The sequence below is a fragment of the Choloepus didactylus genome, chromosome 4, assembly GCF_015220235.1.
Source record: "Choloepus didactylus isolate mChoDid1 chromosome 4, mChoDid1.pri, whole genome shotgun sequence".
Classification (NCBI taxonomy): Eukaryota; Metazoa; Chordata; class Mammalia; order Pilosa; family Megalonychidae; genus Choloepus; species Choloepus didactylus.
In genome coordinates this window covers 17,754,801-17,768,272 of record NC_051310.1, presented here as the reverse complement: position 1 = coordinate 17,768,272, position 13,472 = coordinate 17,754,801, and the positions used below count along the sequence as shown (strand labels likewise).

At 42.3% G+C, this 13,472-nt stretch overlaps 1 protein-coding gene across 5 annotated transcripts in view; it reads right to left on the bottom strand.

The window, feature by feature from the left end:
- Positions 1-13,472, bottom strand: part of TTC7B (tetratricopeptide repeat domain 7B) — a 294,097-nt gene that overhangs the window by 46,781 nt on the left and 233,844 nt on the right. For 4 of the 5 annotated variants that reach the window (XM_037832063.1, XM_037832065.1, XM_037832066.1 and 1 more), the window contains one exon: positions 8,422-8,472. The exons of the other annotated variant lie outside the window; for it this stretch is intronic. In XM_037832063.1, coding sequence (XP_037687991.1) covers positions 8,422-8,472 — 51 coding nt within the window. The remainder of the gene's footprint in view (positions 1-8,421; positions 8,473-13,472) is intronic. 5 annotated transcript variants of the gene reach the window in all.

The window sequence follows — 13,472 nt, the reverse complement described above, 5'->3', positions numbered from 1 at the left end:
CGTATGGAAATGTGGACAACATGGGCTGGAGCCTTAGTTTTCATCCTTTTGCTTTAGCTAACCTCGTCATCAACACACAGAGCACACACTCTATGGCAGGCTTCCTCCAGGAGCTCAGACTGGTACCATGTGAGTGTGTTGCGGGGCAGAGATGGAGCTAGTGACACAGCTGTGATACGAATAGGTGCTAACATAAATGGCATAAATGAAGTGCTACAAAAAGAAGTTACGACGCACCCCTGTAAGGGCCTGACCCTAGGAACAATATGGGGTGGACGTGGGGGAAGGAATTATACTGGCCTCCTGGGGCTAGCATTTGGGCCCTCCTGAAGACAAGCTCAGCGACTTCCCGTTTTGTTAGTAACTTGGCCTTAGAGAGGAGGGCAGCATTCCTAGATTTGGAAGCACATTCTAGGATATCACTTAAAAACTGTAGGAAAAGTACACTTTTGCCTTGTGCCTAAGCAGAAGTCTACTGTTACTAGTAATGCCAAATTGGTGGAGAACAGATGACAGCAAAGTCGCCAGGGGTTAGAATGTGCACATGACTAGTACCTACAACTCACTGTCCCAAAAGACTAGCAAGAGGAGCAGACTGAGCATATTTGCCAGTCAGAGGAATTTGGTAACAGAATTTCTATTCAAAGTCAAAAGGCCTGATTTCACATTGACCTTCCAGAGGTCCTGGTGATTGGAGACCACCTTCTTAAAGCAGCTGTACAAGAAAAAGGAACTCGAGGCTCATTCAAAAGCTACTCATAGATAGCACTGAGCTGCAGGGAAACCTAAGAAGTCTGGCCAAGAACCTACCCTTATTTAGATAAGTGTGTCTAACTACTATTTTTTATCTAAACAGTAAAATGATTAAACTGCCATAGATTGTTTTGGTCTTGTTTTGCTTTTAACCTTTTATGGAAAAGTAATATTTTAACTCTGATAACAAGGATTTGCTATAGTTTCCCTAAGATTTTTAGTAGCAACTATTTGTTAAATAAATGAGTAATACAGAGGTTGTTATTCCTATATTCTTTCATTACCAAGTCGGTTTATCTTCTCATTGACTACCTTGAACAATGGTTCTCAACCTTGGCTTCACATTAGAATCTCTTAGGGATTTAATAAATCCTGAGGTCATGGCTACACCCCAGACCACCGGAATCACTGACTCTACGGGCAGGTCCAGGAAGCTACTGTTTACTCATTCCAGGTGATTCCAATGTGCGGCTGAGAGTAAGAACCACTGACCTGGAAGGACAGGAAGCAGATGTTACTGACATCGATCAAGGAAAGCCTGAAGGCGTTTTCTAGCTTGCCAGCCAATTTGAGATCCCCTACTTCCTTGTAGCCCAACAATTCCTGTTCTCTGGAACAGTGGTTCCAAACTTCTTGGTCTTAAAATCCCTCTACACTTGTTAAATCTATTGAGAACCACAAAGAGATGTGGTTTATGTGAGTTATATCTATTGCTATTTACCATATTAGAAATTGAAACTGAGATGTTTAAAATATTTAACTACATTAAAAAATAACAATAATTAACTGCTGCTCTAGAAAATTTCTACAATTTTTCTACCAGGTGCTATGGCTCCTTTGTGACTTTTGGAGGAGGTATTTTGCTTTTTGGATTAACTGCCTTTTGGTTTTGTTTGTTTTGTTTTGTTAGGCCAAATCAGAACTATTGCCAAAGTTCCTTCTCTTTGTGATATCTACATACCAACTAAATGAATACTTAGTATAATAATTATATTCTACTGTGAGTAAGGTCTGGCTCTCACTATAACCTATTCCCCCAACTGCTAACTGCTTGGCTGGGGTATAGTTATAATGATGATACATTTCTGTTGTTTCTTCTTACACGTCAGAACTCCTTTGCTAAAACTGGCAGTAGCCAGAATTTGGACTTTAGTTGTGACATATTCATTTTAGCAAAGCAAATGATGATGATGATGATGATGATGATGACGGTGATGAAGATGATGATGACGATGATGATTGTATCAGTTATCAGTCACCTTCTAGAAAACATACCATGTTCCAGGTGCTGTGATTAGCACTTTACTTTTATCATCTCATCTAATATTTAAACAATTCTGGAGGCAGATAACAATGTTATCTTCATTGTTTAGATGACAAAATTGAGATTTAATGAGGTTATGTAATTTACCCAAAGTCATACCACCAGTAGATAGGGACGGAACTAGGACTCAAACACTAGTCCAGCTCAGATGCCACCTTTTACAGCAAGGCTGCTGTGGCCCTTCTGTTTCCTCACCGTTCCTCAGTGCTCCCATAGTACCCTGTGCACATCCTTATCACTGCAGGGACCACACCATTTTATGTTAAAGTTGAGCCAACAGTCTTCTCTACCAGATAGTGCGCTTCTAGAAGATAGGAACTATTTCCTCCATTTGGGTATTTTCAGGGGCTAATACTGCCAGGCCAATAGTAAGTGCTTGGCAAGTGCTTGCTGAATGAATGAATGAGTGAATGAGAACCATCAACAGACATGTCCTGCACAAAATTCAAAAAAGACTGTCTCTTTTGGATGCATGTCTGTCTGCTCTACTCTCCATCCTCAAAGATGGCTCAAAGGCCAAAACCTTCACTGTCTCAAAGGGCTTTTCAGTGTAGCTTTCATCACTTCTAACAATCTGGACCAAAAACAGAAGTAAACACTGGACCTCCTTTAGTGACTTCTTCTTTCCCTCTTCAACGTAACTAACCTATTCAAATAAAGAGAAGGGTAATTAAGGCTTATCAGAAATAATTTTTCTTTCCTAATCAATTACTTTTTATGCACATTTCACAAGGGCAGAGACCTCATCTTCTGAACTACGTGGCAGATATTAGCGCGGAAATTCAGATATTTATTAGTAATAACAGTTAATAATAGAAAATTATTTAATATTTAACATATACAATTCCTGGTAATAGCACAATAAATAAAATTCCTGCCTTGGATTAAAATTTGGGAAAAGATGGTAAATATCATTACAAATCTGATGGGATATATCTGATTTTAAAATGAACCCCAACAACCTCCACCTTACTCTTGCAAAGGGCTGAAGTGGTTAGTGCCAAATAGATTCTGGATTTTGATTTCTGTAGGCTAACAACTAGAAATGCTAGCTCCAAACAACATATTTCTAAAACAATCCTTTTCTTCCTCACCAAAGCAAATACATTCCTACAGGGTACGTGAGGGTGACAATAACTATTAACCTAAGGTGGAAGTTGAAAACTGGAGGCTTGAACAAGGAATCAGAAAGAAGACTAACAGATAAATTTCCAATTTGAGATGCAAGACTCTGGAGAAAGGAGCTTCCAGATAATCAGGTTCAACAGGTAGGCCTCGGAAGCCCTCCAACTGCGGTGCACCTCTTATTTACCACCCTAATTCAAGAAGTGATTCTCCCAATCAGAATTCTGAGGCTGTGTGCTGTGCAACAGCTGCCGTGCCCCAGAAGGAGACAGTGGGCTGCCTTCCGAGGCCACAGGACACAGCAGCCCCGAAAAGGAGATCAAGCTGCAAAGTCAACTGAACCGAGAGCTGACGTGGGCAGGGAAGAACAAGCCCAAAAATCTGGCCCAGGTTCTATGACCTAATTGCCTGAACTGGTCCAGGGGGCATCAGGTGCCCCAGACTGAGGAGATCTGTATTTCCTGAAGCCAACTGCTTTCTTTTCCCTCCCCATCTAGGCCCCAGGCGGAAATGTTATCTTGGGCACCTAATCCAAAGGCAAAGTGCCATTTGAAGAACTGCTCTGATATCAACTGTTCTTTCTCAAAGACACCCAGGGTTTTCATCTGGGTTCCCCCTGGACCACCACGTGTGGGGGGACTGAAGGAGGACCCAGGACCTGCTGCGAAAAGGCATTTGGCCAAGAGGATCAGGAACCAGGGCCACCAACCTCGAGGCCGCTGCAAGCCCAAGCTCAGAACCCCTCCCAAGGTTTTCTGACCCATGCCCCGTCACAAGCTGAAGCTCACTGAGGAACCCGGCCACAAGGAGGGCACAGAGAACAGCCGGCACGGATGGCCTTTGCAGGTGAAGTCTCTCCCCAAATCCTCTTTCCAAAGCACATTACCCCTACAGTCAAATTCACATAGACCTCAAATGCGGCAATCACATAGGAACCCAATTCCACCCTCAAAGTTCAAGGTCTGAAGGGATCCCAGGGCCTATAATTTTAAGTAAATGGAACAGTGAATGAAGTGGCTGAGTTGTCTGGCAAATATGTATTTTTGCAGGCAGGGTCATTGAATGTGCGTCTTTTATTCCAGCTACTCTTTTGACTGCTCTGGTGGCATTAAGTGGTTGAGTCTGAAGGGTCCCCCACCTTCCCTTTCCCCTTAGATCTTCGCAGCATTTAGAAGAGGAATTAGATCTCAGATGAAACTGCCCAGCTAGTGGCTTGATGAGCATCACAGTGTACAAACTGTGACCAATTATGTTACATTATGTGGAAAAATAATTACCCCCCAAAAGACATCAGGAGACACACCTCACATGTGTCAGCTCAGGGCTCTGGCTGCTCTCTGCTTCCCAGCCCCCCGGGGATTAACTGGGTGCCTCACACACGAACCTAGGAGAATCACGGAGCAGGTGGCCGCACCCAAGCCCCGTCTTTGGCTGTCACCCTTATTCCTTCTGTCTAATGCCTCGGCCACAGACACCTGCCCTCCCTGTGTCTTTTGGAAAAGCAGCCCAGCCACCCCAGTAAGGGGCAGGCAGAAACCACCCCAGGCTAATGAATCTCTGTACTTATTTTCCCTCTGTCCTGAAATGATTCAATATTATCTATAAATAGAGTTGATTCAGCTTCCAGTTCTTAAAAGCTGTGGCTCCAAAACAGTTAAAAGAACAAAAAGCAGCAGAGCCATGTCTTAAAGACCCTATTACAGTGAAACGTCATGTCAACTATGGACTATGGTTAATAGTATAATTATAATAATATCACTTCATCAGTTGTAACAAAGGCACTACACTAATGCAAAGAGTTAATAAAAGGGAAACTGTGTGTGTGGGGGGGGTATATGGGAACTTTGTATTTTCTGCAGGATTTTCCTGTAAACCTACAAATTCTGTAACAAAAAATTTTCAAAAAGAGACCCTGAATATTAAGCAGCAATCAGAATGACTAAGCAGTCTGCCAGCAAGTTTCACTTAAAATTTTCATTTTTTATTGGAAAAAAATTTCTATTTCTCAAAAAGGCTTGAAAATAAATCAGCCCAACTGTGTAGGCTGCTGGCAGCAGAGTGACCTTCTGTCTTCACACCTGCCACCTGTACTCCAGGAACCAGAATGTCCTCAGGGCTGAAGGGAGGAGGCTGAGGAGCTAGTGACAATTGTCTCTTAATTTTTGAAGGGAAAGGAAGAGCTAGGAGAGTCTACCCTCACTTCAACTTTTAAATGAGGCATATGTTCTCTATACTTCTTTTTTTTAAACATTAAAAAACTTGTTTCCCCCTTTGGGAGTCAGGAGGACCATTTCCATCTTGGCGTGCGGAAGTCCTGCATTTCAGAGGTGGCGGTTGGGGTGGCAGGTTCCTAACACCGAGCTGTGACAGATCTTCCCGTATCTGCTAATTCCGTGGGAGCTGCCACTCCCCCGTCTCTGGAGCATGTCCAGCAGCCTGCAACGGGGGGCTACAGGGCTATAGCAGCTTTACTAACAACTGCGATCTCCCTCCCCCTCAATTTCCACCGACACTGATGTTTCCTGGCTGTGGGTTGCTCTGATAAATAACTTTAGTTACCTTTCTATTAGATCCCTTTTTCAGAGTGGAAAATAAATTAGGACAGCCAAGTAAATAAAGACAACCAAACCCCCAGCCCCAAGATGAGATCACAGTTTCCAACTGACTTTAACAGAATCTCAAGCATCATTGAAACTGGACAGGATATGTCTTCTCCTGAAAGGGGAGAGCTCTTTCCAGGGAAAGCTTTGGGGAAGGATCCCACGGAGGGAAGTGAGAGAGACTGGGATGCGCAGTCCCGGGTGGGCATGCGAGGGGAGGCACGGCATGCTGCTGGCGGGTGTTGGCAGAGCCAGGTGGTCACACGGAAAGCAGGGAGGGAAGGCATTCACGGCATGCAGGAAGACGCCAGCTGTCCCAGTGAGCTGCCACCGGTGGCTGTGGGCTGGAGACAGTACCTTCTGGAGGACTACACTGGGCAGATGCTGCCATCTCCATCTGAACCCTCCCGGCTGCAGATTCACGAGGCTGTGTCTGGGCTGAAGTGCCCTCTTGCCTGGGGAAGGCTGCTACTTTCTGAGCCTCAAAGTTTGTCTTTGAATGTAGTGTTACGGGAAAGCCTCTGAAGTTTGGACGATAATCTAACTACTGGACATATGCTCCCTCATTTCTATCTGAGTACCATTAATTATCGACTTGTCAATCTCCTAAAATTCCATTCAATCTTGTTTAAAGAAAGACGCTACAGAGCAACCTGTCTGAGAATGAAGATAGCAAGAAAACGTTATACTTGAATTATTAGGGCTGAATTTTTAAAATCACCATCCCTCAAGAGTGGTGGAATCCTCAGTAGAGTAACTTTTTCATATACACAGATTAAAAAAAAAAGAACTATTCAATTAACTAGGTGCAAAGGGTGGACTAATCACTTCCTGATCAAAATATACATTTTTGCATGTTAGAAAATGCAAAGTTAGTAATAAAATGCTAGCCATAATGGAAAGAGAGAAAACTACCACTACCCTGAACTCACTTCTCAATTTTATTTCATTTTATAGGTGTGTTCTTTCATTAACCTTAAAGAGGGCAGCAGTTTCACTGGAACCAGAGTCAGTATTCTTGACTTTGACACATTTTTGGAGAGGAGAATAAAACATCAGCCCACATTATTCTCCAGGATGATGACTGCTCGAGAATGGAGAAAGGGGTCTCCAGGCCTATGGCTGACAGGCAGCATGGCGGGAGCCCTGCATGGCTGCATCCGAGGCCTGCTCGGCCGCCTGCCACTTTCCACCAGGGCAGGTCCCCAAGCTCGGGGGCCACAGCTGCCCAGGCTGGAACTTGGAGATCAGAGCACCTGACTCAAGCTTGAAATCAGGATCAATAATGGCAAACTACAAAGGAATATGCAAATATTCTAACTATTAAACTTACATTTTATAGTTGAAGAAACTAAGGCCCAGAGAGGTTAAATGAGTTGCCTGAGCTCCTCTGCAGAATGGGTCCTTGAACCCAGGTTTCCTGACCTTGGTAGGAGTGGAGCCATGCCTACAGAAAACACTCAAGTGCCTTGGATAAACGTATCAAGCCTCACTTGAACTAATTAAAGGGCTTCTTGTAACCCGACTTTCTGAAAATCAAATATTTTTAATGTGTCTGAGGAGCCTGATATGAAAAGGAACCCGGCAGTGAATTCTTGTATGTGAAGAAGCCAAATGGGATGACAATACCCAGACGTATCTCTATTCTAAGTAGGGACTTTTCAAATGCCAGAAATGAAGATGCATCTAGGCTGAGCAAGATTTCAGAGGGAGAAATCAACTCCCTGAGGGTACACCTGCCGTCAGCAGCAAAGGTTCAGATAACTCAAATGCAATCTATCACCACATACAACATTTCCCAAAATGCAACCCATGGAACGCTGATTCCACGGTGTGGAAGGAATGATGAAATCAGTTTGGAAACACTGGGTTAAAAAAAAAAAACCAACAAAAAACAGAGTCTTCAGTTTTTTTCAAATTGCAATCCTTCTCAGAGGCTTTTATGGTGACATGAACTGTGAATCCCTAGGAGTGGAGAGCCAGTTTCCCAAAAATCTATTGACCAGAGAGAAGCAGTAGTCTAAGAAACACCCTTTGGGAAAAGTGATAATTTACTAATGACTCAAAAGAATCCCACCCAAAGGACTGCCCCTACGTCCAAAGAATTCTCCCTTAAATTTTGGTAATGTAGTTTTAAATTTTATGTTTATCTAGCTTATTTTAGGAGAATTAATTACTAGAATTGCTTTTCTATGTAACAATAATGATTGAACTGGAAAAGAATTTCAAGATTCAACTGGTTCTCTTCTACCTAAAATTTACAGGCAAGTCGCCTTGGGGAGCCTGGGTGCCTCCTGTCCCCTCGGTGCCAGTGGGGTTCTGTGCAATCCACAGCACAGCCTGACCTGGGCCGTTCTCCAGCAATGCCTTCTTTTGTAGTCCTTCCCAGAGCCATACTGCCTCCTCACCATTTAAACCCAAGCTGCGACTGAATGCGTTAGAATCTCACGGCGAATGGGGCATGGGGTGGCAGAGTGGGCAAAGAGTGTGGCAAGCAGGGGTCCACACCATCGCGACATTCCCAACAATCAACGACCACAACATACATTCCACAGTGGAGGGACGTGTGATTTTGGAGACCCTCAGAAAGGTTAATAGGTAGATTGGTGAGCTACTTACTAACTGAAAAAAGGGAGGGAAAACCATGAAAGTATACTTCTGGAGAGTTGCCTTGGAACAACAAATCAAACCAAAAATTAAAACCAAGAAACAAAACATTTGAAAAATCAAACTTAAGGCTGAAAAAACAAATAGAGTTCTAATAACCTTCCAACTGTAAGTCTGGCTGCCTGGAATTAGATTTGAAATCAAGAGAGAGGCATGTTTTTCCACTAACAATGATTTTTCTTTTTTTAAACCAAAGAAAGGCCAACTGGGCATTCTTCGCTACATGTACCCAGCACATGAAAGCTGGCCAATTCATGCAATGTGTTTTGTTTCCGGGGCAGGAAATTCCAAAGAGAAGGGAAAAATAATCAAACAGCAGGATTCAGATCTTTCCACACGTTAACCCTAATCATGATTCCAGTGGTTTGGAGGGTTGGACTAGTTTCTATTCTTTTATAAAGTTAAAGGGCTACAGGGAGAGAAGTCATAAAACTTCAGGTTTTGGGTATTTGTTTGTCCTAAAGGAAAGAGTTGGGATTCAAATTCATTACAAATTTAATCAGTAAATTCTACATTTATCAGTAGTATATGGTATGTTCCCCACCTCCACCCCCCAAATAAATGTATCTATGGGCAAAAAAGAAAGATAGAAAAAGATTCTCGGGCGCTTCAGTCTTAGCTGAAACCCCTGGTCACAGGTAGGCAATCCCCGAGGATGGGAGGATGACTCAGAGCTTCCCAAAGAATAAACAATTGAGCCGGGCTTGGGACCTACTCCATCCACCAGGAATCCCAGGGGATGCTCATTACCCTAACAACTTTCTAATTAATGTGATATAACGTACCTCACTGGAAGAGTCGGGGCTTCAATCTTCAGTGGTTTAAAGGAACAACATGAGATATACTGGCGGTGGGGAGGAGGTAGGTGGGTTTAGTGTGCAAACAAGAGTGGATGGGGCAGAGGGAGCACATAATTATTCTAGAATAGAAACATCCCATTGTAAGAAAATACACTGGTAAAAGTCAATGTAAAAATCAATTTTTCTGGAAAAACCAGAGTTGACAATTGCTCCTAGGCATTGTACTAGGCAAAATGTCTGTTTTAAAGAGTGGATTAAAAACAAAAGCAGTTTAAAAACATTATCTTCAGCTTCCATTTCATAAAACTGGGATTGCCATTAAAGCAAAGTTCAGAGCACTTCATATGTACATAAGAAAATTAGGGTGTTTCTGTCCTGCGTTTGCATGAGTTTAACACAAAGCTTATTCCAAAGATGAGTACACTAGAGAAGGCAGTTCTTTCTTGGGGCAGTTCCCCTTACGAGCTTTTGTTCAGCATAGAACAGAGCATTTAGAACAAAGATGAGCCCTTATCAATCACAGACATGGAGATTAAATTTTTCAGCAGTGCTGGCAGTAAAGTGGATGGACATTAAATAAATGAATGAAAACAAACAAACAAACAACAAAGATGGACTCTCTTGGAGAGATCCGTATTAAGGTCCCATTTAAGGACTTTACCAACCAATGTTTCATTTTAATACAGGGATTCTTTTTTTTCATTGACATGTCCTAGTATATCCAGTCTGAAAGCAGACTTTGCAAATTTCCTATTATTTAAAAGCAAGATTAGACAAAAATACTGTTCAATTTCCCTGCACAATTTCATGACACAAATCCTACCTTTTCCTTCCTTGCAGATGGAAAGCAATTTACAGCACTGTTTCTCAAAATGTGGTCCATGGCCCATGGGCATTGGAATCATGAAGGGGACACTTTATTAATCCAGATTCCCGGGCCCTGCCTCTGGTCTACTGAATTAGAAGCTCTGGGGGTGGGGCACAGGGGATCTGCATTTTTAAAAGCTCCTCTTGTGATCTTAGTGTAAAGTTTGAGAACCACATATTTAGAGGGCATACAGTTGTTATCTTTACAACATTGCCTTGATTATTACACACTGGTTGAATAAAATTAACTCCAGAAATATTTAGGATTGATTTTTATGCATTTATATCAACTCCAGGAAAGCAGAGAAGCACCCAAGAGCCAGAATTAATCTTCTAGAAGAGCATCCATGTGTTCTGTTCAAAACAGATCTTTAATTTTCCAAGAGGAGGTTGGAACTTGGGAACGGATATCTGCAATCTTAGGTCTCCATTTGGATTTTCAAATGAGCAAGGTTTTCTCTCTGACAACATTGATAAGCGTTTCCTATCCAGCTTATCAGTTAGGAAGATTATCAGAAAATAAATGCAAATGAAGCAGGTCTATCAAGAAAGGAAAAACCGTGTTTACAGAGAGAGGGTTCCCAGCGGGGACCTGGGTCACTGACTGAATGAGCCGCAGGGGGCCACACAAAGGTGTCAGGTTTGGGATGAGAGTGAAGATGAGAAGATACAAACAGGTGGAGAGGAGACTCGGTTCTTGAAAGAGAAGAGGAGGAGGAGGAGGAATCTGACACTAAAAAAGTGAAAGAGAAAAAAAAAGGATAAAAGCAAAAAAAAAAAACTTTAGAAACACAAAGAAAAAAAGATAAACTAGCTTTTAATATACTCACATAAGCTGCAAAGAAAATGAGGTCATGTAATACACAATTGTTCTTCTACTTGACAATAGAATACAAGTGCTTTTCGGAGAAAACAAATTTGTTGTTTTTTCACTGGTTATTTAATTGTTCTGTAGCAACATCATGGACTAAAAATAACTGATTTACCTGGGCACAGATTCAACAGTCTGATCCACTGAAAATAATACATCTCTAACTTACAACAACCAGGACATTCTACAACCAATGATTTGCTTTTCAATTGGAAAGGATTAGAACTTGACTTTTCATAGATTTGTTTTTTAAGAGAAGCACTTATGTAAAGTTTACTTGAAAACCTGGGCGCGATGACAGGCCAAGACGCTGTGCTCAGTTTTGTAAGGTGGTCTGCAATGGGGGGCACTGCTGGGCATTTTGAAAAGGAAGCTGTAACTGCCACCTTTGTGTCTTAGCTACAGAGAGACAGTGATGGGGAGACACCACCACCACCAATTAAGAATCTTCCCAAAACAAATGAACCAAAATTTCAAGTTAAAAGAAATATTTTGCTTTGGATAGGTATCCAGTAATACCTATCAGTAACTAAATATAAATTCCCTTACCCTACATCCTGTTTTGAAGGCAAAAGGAAGAGAAGATTTTTTTCAACCTCTATTTAAGGAACTGCCAACTTATTCCAAAGGAAAGACAACGACTCACAGCTTCAGAGTCAAGACTGTCACTCCATTTGATCCCTCTTTCTCGCTGGCTGGGTCCTATTAGATGACAGAGGTGGCGGGGAAGGAAAGCCAGAGAGGACACCAGAGGGGAAATCACGTTCTTAATGGGGGCTTTCAATAAAATGAATTTCTACTCCATAAGCCACAGTGGGCTGGGCCAGTCCAAAGACGAAAGTGGGGGGTTCCTTCTCCTGCTATTCAACAGACCTGCTTATGGACAATTTCAGAGGAGGAACACCATATTCCAGTTCATCAACCACTTCCAAAATCAAAACATTGGGCCAGGGATGTGTAATAGTGGTATCGTGGCTGTATTTTAAAAAGTCCTTATCTGTTAGACATATACATTAAAGTTGTAACAGGTGAAATAGGATGTCTGGGGATTTGACTTAAAAACTCTAGAAATACTACGTGTGGGTTGTGAGACAGATGAAACAAGAATACTAATTGTCAAAGCTCAGTGGTAGGTACATGGGGATTCATTATAATAGTTTCTCTATTTTGGTATATTTGAAAATTTTCTATAATAGGGAGTAAAAAAATAAAAATAAAATAAATTTAGTTCTGCAGGAAAAAAAAAACAAAACAACAACCCGACCCAAGAGGGCCTGTGGTCTCACAAGGGAGTCTATGTGCAGGGTGGGTGGTTTTGTACCCAGAGTTGGCCCCATCATGATGGTGGGAGACCCCTGTTTCCCTGGCCATGCATCCGTGCCAACGTCAACCCTGAATGGCTCTGCTCGTGTAGACACCTGTGTCCTTCAGAGGAGACGGAGGAAACCACACTGAGCGCTGGGAATGGCAAAGAGCTGCATGACTGCCACACTGCCGTTGGCCAGACCACAGCTGATGGCACAGTCACTTCTGGCTGCTTCGGAACCATTTCTACCTTGGCTAAGTTCCTTTTCTCTTTTGCTCTATAGCCCAGTTGCTTTTCTAAACGAGCTATGCTGTGGTGGAAATTCAAAATTAGCTGCTTCCTTCAGTACAACATGAACTGAGAATTGCGGCAAAGGGGAGGAAAATGGCTGGGCTCACGCTAGATGGATAAGTCCAGAATGTCATGGAATACTGCATAGCTGTAAAAAAGAAAGGACTCTTTATGGACAGATGTGTGGCGGGGAACTTCAGGATATGCTGTGATGTGACAAAAGCCTGGTGCTGAACCGCAGATATGGCATTATTTTTATGTAAGCGGGTATGGGGAATGATATGTTTATTCACATGAAAAAACACTGCAAGGGTAAGCAAAAAGCTAGTAAAAATGGTTACCTTTATGGAAAGACAAGATAGAGGAGGCAGGGATGGAAGCAAAACCTCTTGGGGGTACCTTCTGAATTATAGTTTTGGCTTTTGGATTATGCAAATATATTACCTATTAACATTAAATCAAGATGAAATAACAAACTGTGGATTGTTTACACGGTAGGCCATCCACACAGGTGTAGGGGTAAGAACCCACTGTCCCTCCTAGGACTGTACCACTCAGCTGAACTTAATAAAATTGGGCTTTGTTAATCAAGATGGAGATATTGTCCATTTTAAGGTGAGCCTTCCTAATTTTTAAGTCCTTTTGATTTACACTCTCATTTCAGAATGTTTTACTCTCATTTATAAATAGTCTGTAAGTGATAAGGTCTCCTAACATGGCCTTCCACTCTTCTGATTCCCTGGTCTCTTGGTTAAGAAATTGGTGATGTGTAAAGCAACATGTAGTGGCTCTGGGGGCTGGGCCAGTGAAAGGAGCCTTGGAAGGATTTCCATGGACAGGTAAAAAAAACAACCACAATAAAATGGTC